Source organism: Phaseolus vulgaris, chromosome 2 (genome assembly GCF_000499845.2).
Source record: "Phaseolus vulgaris cultivar G19833 chromosome 2, P. vulgaris v2.0, whole genome shotgun sequence".
Lineage (NCBI taxonomy): Eukaryota > Viridiplantae > Streptophyta > Magnoliopsida > Fabales > Fabaceae > Phaseolus > Phaseolus vulgaris.
The window spans coordinates 33,346,111-33,363,357 of NC_023758.2; the positions used below are offsets into that span (position 1 = coordinate 33,346,111).

The 17,247-nt window shown below is 34.6% G+C and overlaps 1 protein-coding gene across 1 annotated transcript; it reads left to right on the forward strand.

Annotated features, from left to right (window-relative positions):
* Positions 1-3,364: 3,364 nt before the first annotated feature.
* Positions 3,365-16,637, forward strand: LOC137811572 (probable pre-mRNA-splicing factor ATP-dependent RNA helicase DEAH4). The gene is made up of 16 exons (XM_068613362.1): positions 3,365-3,673; positions 3,764-3,856; positions 3,949-4,053; positions 4,143-4,360; positions 4,772-4,824; positions 5,076-5,192; positions 6,028-6,119; positions 6,542-6,628; positions 6,730-6,944; positions 7,111-7,203; positions 7,490-7,613; positions 7,926-8,070; positions 8,601-8,670; positions 15,220-15,380; positions 15,631-15,806; positions 15,946-16,637. Exons 1-16 carry the CDS (start codon positions 3,483-3,485, stop codon positions 16,094-16,096), a joined length of 2,091 nt encoding a protein of 696 aa, XP_068469463.1. The 5' UTR covers positions 3,365-3,482; the 3' UTR covers positions 16,097-16,637.
* Positions 16,638-17,247: the final 610 nt, after the last annotated feature.

The window sequence follows — 17,247 nt, forward strand, 5'->3', positions numbered from 1 at the left end:
ACCAAACCTTGTCTGGCACCTCAGCATTCAAATTAATAACATGCACTGCAGTGTACAATGCCTCACCCCAAAAGTGCTTAGGCAACTTTGCTTCAGAAAGCATACACCTGACTCTTTCTATTAGTGTCTTGTTCATCCTTTCTGCTAAGCCATTCAACTGAGGAGTTTTAGGAGGAGTCTTTTCATGTCTGATACCGTGTTGCTTGCAATAAGCATCAAACGGTCCACAATACTCACCACCATTGTCAGTACGAATGCATTTCAGCTTCTTGCCTGACTGTCTCTCGACCAAAACATGAAATTCTTTGAATTTCTCTAGAACTTGGTCCTTTGTCTTCAAAGCATAAACCCAAAGCTTCCTGGAACAATCATCAATAAAGGTAACAAAATAAAGTGCACCAGTAAATGACTTTACCTTCAATGGGTCACAAACATCAGAATGCACCAGTTCAAGCAACTCTGACTTCTTTGTGGGAGGATGCTTCTTGAAGGATACTCTGGTCTGCTTACCAGCCATGCAATGAGAGCATTTCTCCAACTCTGCACTCTTCAATCCCGGAAGCACATCCTTTTTAGCTAAACAATTCAGCCCCTTCTCACTGATATGACTAAGCCTTCGGTGCCACAAAGAAGCGTCCATATCCATGGCGTTCACACTGTCTTTAGCAACCAATGCTTTTGTCCAATACAGTTTACTGATTCTCTCCCCTTTGGCCACGATGAGATTACCTCTGGAGAGTTTCCACTTTCCTGAACCAAAGTGATTTTCAAAACCACTATCATCAAGCATCTGCACAGAAAGCAAATTAAAGCGGACATCTGGAGCATGTTTGACTCCTCTAAGCAATAACTGCATTCCCATATTGGTTTGCAAGCAAACATCACCAATACCAATTACCTTAGACACACCATCATTACCCATCTTCAACACTCCAAAATCACCAGAAGTGTAAGATGTGAAGAACTCCTTCCTTAGTGTAGCATGCAATGTAACACCACTGTCAATTATCCTCATGCTCTCATCTGATACAAGAATAACTGAATCATGGTCACAGAGAATAATAAGATCATCATCAGAAATAGCAGTAGTAACACGATCATCATTGTCATGATGTTTCTCCTTCTGCTTCCCTTTCTTATCCTTGTTCTCCATTTTCCATATAAAACAGTTTCTCTGAATGTGCCTTGTTTTGTGACAATAATGACACTCCACATTCTTGTATCTGGACTTGGATTTACTTCTGCTGTTCTATCTACTCCCTTTCAGTTCCTTTCTCTGGCTTCTCCCCCTATTTTCAGTGACAAGTACTTCGGAATGAGATGAAGTACCATGTGCCTTCCTTCTCATCTCCTCATTAAGAACACTACCCTTGACACTTTCCAAGGAGACAACACCATCCGGGGATGAGTTTGTAATTGAAACCCGAAATGTTTCCCAAGAGTTTGGTAGAGTATTCAGTAGCCATAGTCCCAAAACTTCGTCATCAAACTTGATGCCCATTCCTGCCAATTGATCTCGGAGTCCCTGAAAATCATTTAAGTGATCTGAAATAGAAGTGCTCTCCTTGTACCTCAAATTCATCAAAACAAGTATAATTTATTGTTCCCTGTACTAGAGGCATACAAAATCTCAATCTTCTTCCACAAGGATTTTTCATCTTCCTCATTAGCAATGTGATTATAAACATTGTCTTCAACATACTGACGAATAAACCTGCTGATGCTCAAACTTCCAATCCTCATCAGTCTTGTCTTTTGGCTTTTCAGTAGCAAACACAGGAAGATGCAATTTCTTCACAAATAGCAGATCCTTCATTTTTCCCTTCCATAAGTGATAGTTAGTGCCGTTCAAACAGACCATCTTATTTGTATTTGCCTCCATCATTCAAGCAGTCAAATAGCCCCAACCAAGGAGCTCAATTTCCCCAACTTGCAAGAATCTGTGAGGAGCAATAGAAAATAATGGCAGCAACACAAAACACACTTCAAGAAGACACAAGAATTTTAACGTGGAAAACCTTCTCAATGTGAGAAGTAAAAACCACGGGCACAAGCCAGTCAATCAAGGTTCCACTATGATAAAAAATATGGTTACAAGAGACTCAAATCACAGCACAAATTGTGCTCAATGACCAGCCAAATACCAATACAACAGAGATGAAAACAGAGAACAAGGAACCTGAAAAATTCACAAACTGCAGTTACCGTACACGGCGTATATGTCACTGTTCCAGTGACTTTTGAACAATCCGAACGGTCAAACTGAAGAACCACGAGGTATGAACCTGCTGACACAATTTCAGCCCGATCCAACGGTGGACGAAACCGCAGCAGCAATTTGAAAATTCCCGTTCTCAAAAGAAATGCTGAAAAATGCTGGTGCAGTGTGAGATGAATTTCTCTCTGCTCAAACACCTTCTGCAAGATCCGAACGGTCAGATTGAAGTTACACACAGTATGAACCTGCTGACAAAGTTTCAGCCAGATCCAACGGTGAACAAATCGGCGGCGGTGGTCGGAAGTTTCTGACGAAACTTTCTCCTTTTCTCTGCTTCACTATCACTCTCTATATCACTCTCTATGGAAGGCACACTGTTGGCTCTATCCAAGAGTTTCTGGATGGCTCTCTCTACTCTTTCTCTTGCACCTTGACTGCACTCACTCATCCATTGAAAGAATGAAAAGCAAAAGGTACCTAACCTAATTTCACTGTGGGCTGGGCTTCCACATAGGAAGTGAGCCTAAACCCAACATATTTCAATATAATTACTTAGTCTATTGATATTATTATGATAGAACAAAATTTAGTTAATTGATACAATTGCAAATTAAATTTGTTATTCCTTAAAAAATTTCATTTCTAACCTAAAATATTTAAATTAATTACAATTGTACGTTATTAATTTAAATTAATAATATTTAATAATCATTTTCAATTTCTTTTATAAAAAATAAAGAAAATATTATTAATTATAATTTTTAAATTAAATAATTAAAAATACTAAAATATCTACATTGTTAAATAAAAATCAAATAACTAAATCAATTACAAATATTAAAATATATGTGTTTATTGAAAAACATAAATACTTAAAGTAGTTAAAAATATAAATATCTATACTGAAAATTTAAATTAAGACTAAAATAAATAATAAATAAATAAAATAATCTTTGTATTAAATAAATAAAAACTTAAAATTTAAATTAAGATTATTTGTTTATATAAAAAGGGAAAAATATTCTAACAGAGTCCAATATATTTATTTATTATGGTAATATTTTAAACACACATTAAAATAATAATAAAAAATGTATGAATATAAAACATTTGAGGATATAGAGTAATATTTATAATTAAAAAAATATATATTGTAAAATTTGAAGGAAGGAATTTAATTATGACTGAAATTTGATTGAAAGCGCTTCTTAATTTGATTGAGGAGCAGAACAAAGCGCTCTACTTGGTTTCAGGGAGGAATAGGATGGTTTCTCTTCCCATAGTCCAACATGAAGAAAAGATCATCCAAACCGTTGAGCGGAACCCCGTTGTGGTTGTCATCGGGGAGACCGGGTCCGGCAAGAGCACTCAACTCTCTCAGATGCTTCACCGCCGCGGCTACGGCAAAATCGCCGTCACTCAGCCACGTCGAGTTGCCGCCGTCTCCGTCGCCAGGTAACACCTCTTCAGTTTCCAACTAAATGCGTCGACTCTTCTCCAATGTGTTTCCGTTTCTCACCAATACGTCGTCGTTTACTTCCGCAGACGAGTCGCACAAGAGCTCGGCGTTCAGCTCGGCGAGGAAGTAGGTTACGCCATTCGATTCGAGGATAGAATTTCTCACGACACGCGCATAAAGTAGCCGCCTTCTCATTTTGTATTACTCTATTGGCTTGACTTGGTTTTATTTTCAATTGGTTTCTGATTGTCATTGATTTGATATAATTAAGGTATCTTACTGATGGAGTCCTGCTACGTGAAAGTCTGGCAAATCCTGAGTTGCGTGAGTATTCTGTTATCATATTGGATGAGGCGCATGAACGGAGTTTAAACACGTAAGATTGGTTACTGTGTGATGTTCTCCCGTGTTAGGTTTATATTTGTTGTGTATGCAATTTTTGGTGATTGGTGTGCTTATTGTCAGGGATATATTGATGGGTCTAATGAAACGCTTGGTTAAAGTTCGTTCCTCTGATCTCAAAGTTTTGATTACGTCTGCGACTCTTGATGGCGATAAAGTATCCAAGTTCTTTGCTGATTGTCCGGTATTGAACATCCCGGGAAAGTTGTATCCAGTTGAGGTTCTTTATAGCAGTGAGCGCCCCTCGAGCTATCTCGAGTCTTCGCTGAAAACAGCTCTTGGTGCGACATGAAATTTTTACCTTGTTTGCATATCAATTTAAATGCCTGCTTGTGCGTGTGAATAAATTTGCCATAACATCATGTAGTCAGTAAAACATTCTGTCAAAGTGTTAAATGTTTGCTTTGCTTATTGCTCATTGATAAAAGCTTTTATGGAGCATGCCTATTTGCCATCGTTAAGGTAACATTTGTTGACACTTGTATTGGTTTTTAAAAGAATGGTCTTGTTAAGGTCGTTGAATGCAAGAACATAAGTTGATAAGGAGGGTGGATGCATTTTAAACCTCAATTGTGTAATTTATGTTCATGTTGATGTAAATAGTCACCAGCACTTCCTCTGCTCCCTTCTGATTGAATGACTTGTAATTTGTAAGTAGAAATTCAGGAAATGTTGTAATATTGGTTTTGCAGATATACATATTCACCAACCTGAAGGGGATATTTTAATATTCATGACTGGACAGGTAAACATTTTTGTTATGTGGTATTTACTCTATACTTTTCTTTTCCAGAATGTAAATCTTAGTGCATATTTAGGATTAAATTTTTTTATTCGAACTTATTTAGGGAAAATAATTCCTTTTATTTTTTGAATGTTGCTGAGAGATTCCATTTGTGTTGTAAGCATTTGTTTTCAAGAATTAACCTGTATCCTACACCCTATAGTTTCTGGTATTATGCAATAATTGAAAATATTTCACTGATCTTCGTGTAGGATGACATAGAGAAGTTGGTATCTAAGTTAGAAGATAAGGTTCGTGCTCTTGAGGAAGGTTCCTGCATGGATGCTATAATACTTCCCCTACATGGTTCTTTGCCCCCTGAATTGCAGGTAAGTAATTTTTGTTTAATAAATCTGCTTGGCATGAGTTACTCACTCTAAATTCCAAATACAATCAAATTTCTATAAATTGATGCCATGAGGCATGACTGATACTTCAGATAAAAGCTGCAGTAATTGTGAGAATATTTGGAAAGGAGTTACAATTTCATTCCTATACATAGTTGTCAGTTTTCTTTTTAGTTTTGTCAATGTCAAACTTGACTGATTTGCATTTAAAGAATGTTGCTGGCTTAAGTGTGAAATTGCCTTGAGAGTATTTATTGTTGGAGACCTTCATTGATTAGAGATATGATAAAAATATAGTATATAAATGGGAGACAATTTCACATCTTACTAGCCGGTTTTGTGAGGTTGAATTAAGTCTTTATTGAAATTTTAAGATGATATCAGAGTTTATTCTAATGATTATTGTTGGGCTTATTAGTCCATCTGCTATTGAGTCATTATTGAATTATCCGTAGATGTTCAATCCTACAACTAGTTTTGTGCGATTCAATTAGCCTCTAACTCAAATTGTAAGATTTATCTTAGTTCTTTCCTCGTTTAACTTGTTGCTTACCTTGTTTGCTTCTTAACAAATGCCAAATCATATTTCTTTGCTTACAATTAACACTCATATAATTGTTTCTTTTCTTTTTGGGAAAACCTTATATACAACAATTGATGTTTAAGATATTTTGTCCCAGAAAATCAAGTTTGAGGCATTGTAATTCTTTTTGGGGCATTTGATAATCATGAGTGTAGCCAACTTCACCTATTGGGATAAGGCTATTGTTATTATTGTTGTTGTTGAAACTCATACATGTCTTTTATAATTGTACAGGTGCGTGTATTTAGTCCTCCCCCTCCAAATTGTAGACGAATTATTGTTGCAACAAATATTGCTGAAACTTCCTTGACTGTTGATGGTGTAGTGTAAGGACAACAATACTTGATTAAATATTGTCATTTTGGGATTGCAACTTTACTCTAGCATTTCCAGATGTCTAGTTATACATCATCACAAAGATAAATTGTTGTGTATTGTTCTTGTTGTTGCTAATTGTTATTATTACTTATTATAATACATTTTTTTTTCATTCTGTAGCCTACTTATTTCAATCTTAACTAGATAAGAAATCCGTAATATGTTTAATGAATAGGTAATGAAGTTCATTGACACATTGACATGATTTGCTTTAGTCTCTATGAGATGCAAACATTGACACAAGTCAAACAACAAACCTTGTCATTTGAATTCACCCGTATTGTGATTTGGAGTGTTTTTTCAGTCATTTTCTCCTTACATCAAGCACATAAACTTGTCTTCTCACAGTTTTAAATTTTATGAATTTTAGGTATGTTATTGACTCTGGGTATGTGAAGCAAAGGCAGTACAATCCGTCAAGTGGCATGTATTCTCTTGATGTTGTTCAAATTAGCAAGTATGCAGTTAATAGTTTGGTATCTCTTTGTGGTTTCATAAAATCTTAAATACCCAATTCATTATCTTTAAGATGATTTCAAATAATTCCTGACTGTGCAGAGTGCAAGCTAACCAGCGTGCAGGCCGAGCTGGACGAACATGTCCTGGGAAATGCTATCGACTATATCCCTCCCGTATTTACAATGATGAGTTTTTGGATGTTACAGTTCCAGAAATTCAGAGATCATCCCTCGCCGGCTGTGTTCTTTACTTGAAGTCATTGGACCTCCCAGATATTGACATTCTAAAATTTGACTTTCTGGATCCTCCATCATGTAACATACTATCTATCTACTGACACTTTGTCTCCTTGCAGCATTGAGTAACTAGCTTGATTCTCATCGATAATCCTGAGAATCTTTTTTTGTCATCTAGCAACTATTAAGTTAATGAGTTTGACTCAAGTTTACTTAAATGATTGGATAATTGGGTTTTCTGCAGTTGAGTCCTTACAAGATGCCTTGAAGCAGTTATATCTAATTGATGCTATAGATGAAAATGGTGCAATTACAAGTTTTGGACAGAAAATGGCTGGTACTTGATTTTTTCTTTACATTTTAATGTTGAATTTTAAATCTGTATGCAGAAATAACACATGTTATATTGTTGTCTTGATCAACATTTTGTTAAGGGCCTTCACTACTTTACCATATTTTTTTTCAATTTTTTTTGGTAGAAGATTCTTTCTGCTAGATTGGACAATGAAAGTGGTGCTTAGTGTTGAGCATAAAATTTATTCTTGCCCATTTATTTTCCTAACCAGATGTATATGGAAGAGTCCTTCTCTTGATTCGCTGAGTTGTTTCTTGATTCTTTGCAGAGCTTCCATTAGAACCATCCTTATCAAGAACTTTAATGGAGGCAAACCATTACGGTTGCTTATCTGAGGCTTTGACTGTTGCTGCCATGTTATCAGCTGAGACTACATTGCTACCTGTGCAGAGGTGGAATAGTCTGAACTCTGAAGTTTATGTATGTGTATGTATACACACACACACACACGCTGAGACAGAGGAGGATCCTTGCATCCTGACGTTTTCAATCATACTGAAAAAGACACCGTTTTTCAATTAATGTCATTCTTATAAAATATTTTAAAATTTCCATACTTGTGAATATTACTAACACCAGTCTACAAAACAAATGAAAAAAATAGGGACATAGGATGGTTTGTATCTTGGTTTTCTCTAGGCTTATACATTTAAACATTAACAAGGACTGTAACTGAGCAGTAATAACATTCCTTTAATGTGCAGAAAGACTGAGAAAAAGAGGAAACACTCAATATCGGACCTTGTTGATGGTTCTGGATTGGGTGATCATATTCAATTGCTACATATATACCAATGCTGGGATCAAACTGATTTTGACATTGGATGGTGCAAAGATAATGGCTTGCAGGTACCTATATGCGTTCTAGTAATGTCAAGAATAGCATAAATTTGGGACTGAGCTTTTGCATTTAAGTTGTTAAAATGTTTAGTTCGAAGCCTAGTAATATCCTCGTGGAATATTGGTCTTCACTCTTCACAAATTTGATTCAGATATTGTATCCTTTAAAGAAAAATGCTTATGAGTCATTGATATAGAATCTTCTGCTATTTCTTGATGATTATGCTTGTTTGCATTTTTATTTCCGTCACAATTATCTAAAATTTCTAGTCATAATTGGAGAGCCATTCTAAAATATAAAGTGACAACTACATGTGGATCTTTTGTATTTGTTTAATGCATAATATATGTGATGATTCTGGAATCAACTTATTTCTTGATGATACTGCATCTTTGCATTTTTCTTCCTGTGATAGTTATCTAAAATTTTTAGTCTTCAATAGAGCCATTCTAAAATATTAAGTGATAGCTACATGTGGATCTTTTGTATTTTTTTAATGCATAGTATATGAGATTATTCTGGAATTAACTGATTGAAGGTGCGAGGGATGTTGTTTGTCAAAGATGTCCGTAAGCAGCTATCCCAGATAATGCAGAAAATATCAAAGGGTTAGTATTCCACATTCTTGAAGAATTTACCTGTTGAAGTGAATAATAATATACTTTCAGATACAATAATGTCACTTGCAAAATGAACCACATTTGAAATTTAGCACATTCATATCCTCTTTAATCCTTTTAATTGCTCTTTTCTTTTGCCTCCCCTTCATCCTTATTTTGTCGATATGAGCTTGTTTCTAAATTGTATAGGATTAATTGTTACTTTTAGAATGCTGAAATAACAGTCTTAAATATTGAGTGAAGAAAAGAGATAAAAGAAAAGGAAACACTAAATTGTTATTAACAGAGATGTATTACAATGTATTAATATCTTTGATATATTCATAAAACCTAGAGTTTAAGCCTTTTAACTAACAAACTATTTAACCCAATGTCAGAAGGTTCCTCCTTGTGTAAAGGTATTGGAGAGGGTCATTGTATGCAGCAAATGTGCGGAAGCTGTTTTAAAATTCGAATCCATGACCAAGTGGTCACCAAGACACAACTTTATTGTTGTGCTAGGGCTTGTCTTTATTTATTAACCCTTATTACTAATCATAATCCTAGCCAATTAGTTCAACTAATCATGATAGGGTAAAGAAATATGATAATTTATCCTAAGACATGAAAGAGGAAATAGGGAAACTAATTTTAGAGGATAATGTAACATATTCTTAAATATGAGAAGGTATTTTCATCTATGTTGACTCAAAATGCTTGATAATATTCATGAAAAGTAATTTGTAAGATTTTGTTGTGGTGGGACTTTGGTGGGACACCATGGTAGTAAGTATCTTTGTGATACATGATAAGAATCATACGAAACGATATGATTCTGCTCTCTCGCGGTACGAATTGTGTAAACAATCGTTTTTACTCCCGTGTCGCACTATACAAGTGCGAATCGTTCAAAAAATCGCAGAAATGCGAATCTCTTTTTTATTATGCCTTGAATCGTGCAATGCATTTGGGTTTGGTAAGAACCCTAACTTTATTTTTTTTCAACCACAAACTTGCTTTTCCTCCAACAATGATTTCCCTCTTCTCCTTCAATGGCCCAAACACAATGACACGAAGAATGACGACAAAATGAACCGTGAGAGCGAACGACGGCGAAGTGAATTGTGAGAGCGAACGACGGCGAAGTGAATTGTGAGAGCGAAATGCAAGAGCAAGACAACGGGAGATTCGGTAGGAGCAAGCGGCGTGGGAGGTGCACACCAACTTTGCTCTTCCTTACTTCGATTTCCATGAATGGTAAGCGTGCCTATGCAAAAATGAAGAGGCAGCTGCAACAACAACAATGCCCATGGATGGAAAATGAAGAGGCAGTTGTGCACATCAGAGAAGACAACTCTAATGTTTTCTCTTTCTTTCTTATTTTCGTTGGGCCAAACATTATCAACCCAAATATATATATTTTTTTTATTCCAAATAGTACTAACAGTAGAATTAGGAATTTAGGGTTACAGAATGGAATCAATTAGAAACAGTAACAATGAAAACCTGGATAGAGGGAGGCGCCACAAACAAGGTTTGATAAGCCTAAAGGATGATTGCCACAAGAATGAGTGAATTCTTGATAAGATCGCAAGTTGCAGAGAAGAACCCTAGCAGAGATATATTTTCTATGTTAAATTGCCAAAACATTCCCAATATCATGGTTCAATTCATTCAAAAACCTAGCCATGGTTGCTTCGTTTTCTTCATTCATTCCAGCTCTAATCATGGTCACCTCCATCTCTTTAAAGTACTCTTCCACACTTCTATTCCCTTGAGTCATTCTTTGAAATTTGAGTTGCAACTCCCTATGGTAGCTTGCTGGAATATATCTCTTTCTCATAATCCTTTTCATTTTAGTCCAAGAGTCCACCATGGGTTCCTCATATCTAATTCTCTCCCTTTGGTATTTATTCCACCAAGTTAAGGCATAAACTGAAAATTCAGTTACTGCCAACTTCATCTTTTGCTCCTCATTATACTCATTGCAGGCAAACACATGTTCTACTTTAATCTCCCACCCCAAGTAAGCTCTAGGATCACTCCTCCTTTTTGAATGTAGGAATATTTAATCTTATCCCATCAAATCTCAGTTCTCCCTCATTCTCTCTTCTCCTCCTCCTATCTTCCCCTCTATTTTCATGATTTTCTTGTTGTGTCTACTCCAATCTCTCATGGAGTCCATCACCTTGTTGTTTCATTAGTCTCTCCAAATGTTGTATTAAGGCTTGCATTTGTATTTGTGAAAGTCCACTAAGAATTTGGTATTTCCCCTATCATGCTCAAGTAAAACAATAAGTTTAGGCCTCACACTACTTTCTCACGTGTTTACACTCCACACTCATGTTTCACAAATAGTGGAAAGGGAAGAGTGATCCTGAAGCTTACTTGGAGTGGGAGATTAAAGTAGAACATGTGTTTGCTTGCAATGAGTATAATGAGGAGCAAAAGATGAAGTTGGCAACAACTGAGAAAGAGATATATTGATATATTCCAACAAGCTACCATAGGGAGTTGCAACTCAAATTTCAAAGAATGACTCAAGGGAATAGAAGTGTAGAAGAGTACTTTAAAGAGATGGAGGTGACCATGATTAGAGCTGGAATGAATGAAGAAAACGAAGCAACCATGGCTAGGTTTTTGAATGAATTGAACCATGATATTAGGAATGTTTTGGCAATTTAACAGAGAAAATATATCTCTGCTAGGGTTCTTCTCTGCATCTTGCGATCTTATCAAGAATTCACCCTTTCTTTTGACGATTATCTTTAGGCTTATCAAACCTTGTTTGTGGTGCCTCCCTCTATCCAAGTTTTCATTGTTACTATTTTTAATTGATTCCATTCCGTAACTCTAAATTCCTAATTCTATTGTTAGTTCGATTTGGAATCATATCATCGGTCATATGACCCAATCCAACCATTATAATTAACCTAATCTGCCCAATGATTCGACCACTCTTTTTGAATGTGGTTGTGATTATTAATTATATTTTTTTTAAAGTTTATATGTCTTATATGTTATATTTTTTAAATGTTTATGAATCTTGCGATTCATGATACAAAACGATTTATGATTCAAAATATAAACTCTCTGATTCACGATACTATTAAACTATCATGGTTATGATGGTTAATTTACTTCCCTAGTCATTTTGGGGTTAAAACTTGCGTTTTTGGAAGACTTGCTAAGCATTCAATTTACATGGTGGGATTTTTCAGTTGCATAACAATACATTTGCAGTACTATCCAATTGTATGTACCACTAATACTATCACACTGGTCGCATTTGATTATAAAAGCATTATTAGCGTTAAAACAACTTTGTTTTTTCTTTGTCATAGACTTGTATTATAATTTAAAGAAGAAATTACTTCACTTTCTTTGAGGTTTTCTTAAATAACACTAACACCTCATTTAGTTTTTAAATAAGCACGTATCTTTCTCATGTTTGTAACAAAGTAACTATGAGAGACTCCATATTGACTTTAGATATGACCAAAGTATAGTATATAGTAGCTACAAATTTCATCTTACAAGCCGGTTTTGTGAGTTTGAGTTAGACTTAACACTCACTTTTTAAGATGGTATGAAAGCTTAATAACCCTCTTTTTTTCACTTTCTAAGATGATATTAGAGTTTATCCTAATGATGTTTGTTGGGCCTATCATGTCACCTACTATTGAACCCCCTACAAGTATCTAGTGTCATGCTTGAGATGTTCGGTCCTAGGCGTGAGAAAGTGTGTTGGAGATCTCATATCAATTAGAGATATGATTAAATTATTATAGTATATCTAGTAGATGCAAACCTTATTTTACAAACTAGTTTTTCATATATTTTATAAATATTTATTATTTTTTTATTAAAACAATGTTCTCATAAAAAATAACTTATTGTGTTTTTATTAATATTTTTTGTATTAAAAATATAGGGAACTTATTTTTTTTTCAAATTCTAAAATACTCATCTTTTACACAATAATGCAAAATTAAAATTATAAATAAATACTAATTAAAAAATTATTTGAAATAAAATATGAACTGTATTTAAGGGAACATTGTAATATATATAAAGTACTTCCTTTGGTCATTAATCTAAAGTATGATTTAGAAGAAATTGGTAGTAATTTTTATAAGATATTTTATAGTTCCTTTGAAGCATTAAATGTTGTTTTCCTTGTGTACTCTTAATTAATATTTTGAATATGTGCTTTTTATTAATAAACAACGAGAAGAGAATTTTAGAAGTCACTAGAGAAATTTAGTACATTGGTAGCATTGTTTTGAAAATTCAACAAAATAAATTGAATTAATTATTTTTATTGTGAAAACAAGTTAACTCTAGAAGGGGGTCGAATAAACTTCTTTTTTTTTTTTTTTTTTGCAAATGCTTGGAAAACAGTTAATGGCTGGTAGATGGTCTAATAGGAGCATCTATACATTTTGAAAAACTTTTGATAAACCAATTTTCACAAAACTTATACATATTTAAGAGCCAATCTACAAGCATACTAGAAGATCATAACAAAACTCGTTTTTATATTTGTTCACTCAAAAGGAGTTACATCTAGTCTTGACAAGTGTCTATTTATGTTTTTGCTTGATTAAAAGGAGAAACTTAACTTTTTAAAATTTAAAGACAAACATCATGAAACTCGTAGAAGTTCATCAGTGAACACGAATCTAATCCACAAGGATTATATAAGTGTGAAAGTTTGCATCTAAGAGTGAAACTAAAACTAGAACATAACAATAAGAACACAAGGAAAAATATGGAACAAGATCTCTTAGAGGCTTGCTTGAGGAAATTTATATGGAGCAACCACCTTGGTTGATTAAAAGCCGAGTCTTCCGACTTGGTATGTTGTATCCCCAAATTTTTATATGATCTTAAGCAGTCTACCATAGCATGGTTTGGTAGATTCAATGCAATAGTCTTAAAGTTTGTTTTGACCCAGAGTGAAGTTGACCATTTTGTGTTTTATTGTCATTCTGTAGACAAAATACATTTAGGTGATATAACCCTCTTGTTTCTTGATTAGAACAACTGAAGAACATATATGCATATAAATTATTACAAAGGGAAGGGCCCAAGCCCACATACAAAATGTATCTAGCACTACCCCTCAAACTAGAGCATACAAATCATATGCACCAAGCTTGATCATTACAATTAACAGACTGAGTGGTAATGTCACCAGATAAAGTCTTTTCTCAGATGAAGTGACAATCCATCTTGATATGTTTGGTCCTCTTGTGAAATACTGGAAAAGAGACAATATGAAGAGAAACTTGGTTATCACAAATGAGAGACATCAGTGTAACTTCCCCAATTCTTAGTTCTTTAAGCAAATGTTTGAGCCAACTAAGGTCACAAGATGTAGAAGCTTTCGCTCTATACTTTGCTTCTACATTAGATCTTGCCACCACTTTCTACTTCTTGCCTTTCCAAGTGATCAAGTTGTTATCAATAAAAACACAATATGCAGAAGTAGATCTTATGTCAATAGGCAAGCTTGCGCAAAATGCATGAGTATCCCACAACTCAAGTATGATTATTGTGTCCATATAACAAACCTTTTCTTAGGGTCCTTTAATGTACTTTAGAATGCTAATGATTGTATTTCGATGCTTTGCACTTAGAGAATTAAAAAACTAACTCAGTACATTTAGTGCAGAGGAGATGTCAAGATGATTGACTGTGGGGTAGTTCAGTTTTTCAACCTGTCTCTTGTATCTCTTAGAATCTTAAAGTGTCTCCCCCTTATTAGGTAGAAGTTTAGGATTAGGATCCATAGGTGTCAATGGGTTTGAAATGCATCATCCCAGTCTCCTCTAAAGTATCCAATGCATAATTATTTTAAGAAATAATAGTTTTATTGCTGGATTGTTCTACATTAATGCTAAGAAGTACCTTAAGAAGTACCTGAGTATGCAAAGATTGATTGTCTAAAAATGTTGATAAAGGTGTTTTATTTTTTAGATGCTATGGTGGTCTCTACTTTTAAGAACAGTGTTATCAACATGCACTATTGGATAGATAATTGAATGACGATAAAGCACAAAATGGTTACCTTTGCTTCAAGTCATTCAACTATTGGGTGTATATACCCGATAATGTATGTTGATGACATTGTTCTTATACTGATTATCATGACATTTCACCGATGAAACAACACCTTAGTCATCATTTTCAGATAAATCTTGGTAGAATCCGAAACTTCTCAGGGATTGAGATAACAATTTGTAATAGAGTGACATGATAATTTTATTTTTTACATTGTTAATATATAATAATATAATAATTAAATCAAATGTTTTCTTATAAAAAAATTATATTTTAAATTTTTAATCTTAGCTTTATTTAAAGTTTTAATCAACATGGTATTCATTTAATAAAATAAGAAATGAATGTCTACTTAAAAACAAAATGCGGTGAATGTCTGTTTAAAAACTAGACAGAAGAGTGAAGTATTCTACTATATATATATATATCATGTTGTGTATGTTGTTTCCTCCCCACTTTACATGTAGCTTTTTTTCACTCTCACAATAGGACCACCGGATGTAAAGGCTAATGGGAAAAGAGAAGAGTTCAAACAAGGTTATCGAAATTTGAGGAAGGCTTTATGTGTGGGCTATGCAAATCAGCTGGCTGAAAGAAAGATGCATCACAATGGTTATCGAACTCTGGGTTTTCAAGGTCAAGTAGTCCAGGTAAGACAAGTTTATATTCACTATTGCATGCCACCGTTTGCAGCAATTTTATTTCACTTTCTGTTAATATAAATAGTTTTTCCCTAAATCCGTACACTTATACCTTGGAGTCCATATTTATTGATGATGGAACTTACAGAAATGTCACAGTGAAAAAAGGTCTATGTAATGTGAATTTGTAGATGCTAGCTAGTATTTAATTTCAACTGAATTCTAGTTTGTCGATACATTAATTACCTGAATCTTCTAGGTACATCCATCATCTGTATTGAGTCTTGATGACCTCGGAAAGTTCCCAGACTATGTTGTGTACCATGAACTAATTGCAACGCCACGGCCATACATGAGAAATGTATGTGCTGTTGAGATGAGATGGGTTATACCCATTATTAACAAGCTGAATACCCTGGATGTGTACAAATTAAGGTAACTATCAAGGCATTTTAAACCATTTGGAAAATTTAGCAGATGAGTACATTTTTTTCTTATGTATTTTTTTTTGGGGGGGTGGGGGGGAGGGGAGCACTGTTATAATTGATGGCTCTAATTCCTTTATCTGAAGCAGTGGTGGTATTCATCATGTTGAGGAGGAACCTGAGAAGAATCTTCCAGATTTACCCAAGAAGGATGTTGAGGTTGCCAGTACTGCTGATGATCGTGAAAGTAGAATCCAAGCTGCTAGAGAACGATTCCTTGCTCGTAAAGGCAAAAAATGAGCCTGAAAGGATGGAGACTCCAAATACACTGCGGAGATGATCTTAGCTTGTCAGGCATTTTTTTAGAGGAGATGAGCTGATGTTTTTGAGTTTTCCACGTTGTCACCAATTTTGTGCTATGATGTTATGTCAGCTTCATTGTTCGCAAACATTAGAACGTCACCAGAAGGTTTAGCACGAGCTGAGATTGGTCTCATGCCGTTTGGATAAGTTGATTGAGCGGCTGAATGAATGTATACGTATGTCATGTTTATGCTCTTGGTTTGAAATATACCCAGAATGGAGAAAGGAAAAAGGAAGAGGAAGGAAAGAGGAGACAGAAAGTAGCAAGTCCCCTGACAAGTAAATGCTAATCAAACAGTTACGAGGGGTTTGAAAATGTAATCGTGGTTACAGACATCAGACAGATAATTACATTTCAGTGGCTCATATTTCCTGAGTTCAATTACATTTTTGTTTGATATTAAGACTTACATGTTAGTAGTTATGTATATGAAACAAGATCGATCCTTCTATATTAGGGTGTTGGTTTGGTTCTCTACCCGATCGATCAATTGTGCATCTCTTGTCATGTTTAATAACACAGCCATAGCGTGAGCAAAGCTAATATTTTTGTTCGTAAAAAACCATCCCCAACTAGTGAGGGTTAACTCAGATGATGGGATCAAGAGTCAGTGCAACACGTTACATCACTTATAAGTACTTGTACACTCTAAATTATAGTTTGAGATCTGGGGTTTACATTTGCCCTTAATAAGAATTTTGTTTCCTTCACTTTTCTACGGTTGTTATACTGCTATAGGGCCACTTGCACTGAACGGAGCAAGACAGTCCCGGATAGACAGAATAACATAATGCAAAACTTGGGTAGGTAGAAGCTGTAGAGACTGATGATGAGATACAAATTTAGTTTATCAAGTTAGGTGTGTTTCAAGTGTATCTAACTTTTCAAATTTATTAAATCTCTGTTAATTTACCGTTCCGAATTTTTATTGACCTTGTATGTTAGTAATTCCTTTTCTTAATAATAAACAAGAGTTATGCCTTGATAAATCTCAATTGAGAATTATTGTTATTATGGAACATAAGAACTATAATATTTAAATAGTCATTATTATAAAATTATCATATTTTATATAATGAGTTGGATC

Bases quoted from the DNA above. Each gene is read 5' to 3' on its own strand.
- LOC137811572 (XM_068613362.1), top strand. From the start codon at position 3,483: ATGGTTTCTCTTCCCATAGTCCAACATGAAGAAAAGATCATCCAAACC. The intron at 4,054-4,142 runs GTAAGATTGGTT...GCTTATTGTCAG, and splicing joins CATGAACGGAGTTTAAACAC to GGATATATTGATGGGTCTAA. The intron at 5,193-6,027 runs GTAAGTAATTTT...ATAATTGTACAG, and splicing joins CTTTGCCCCCTGAATTGCAG to GTGCGTGTATTTAGTCCTCC.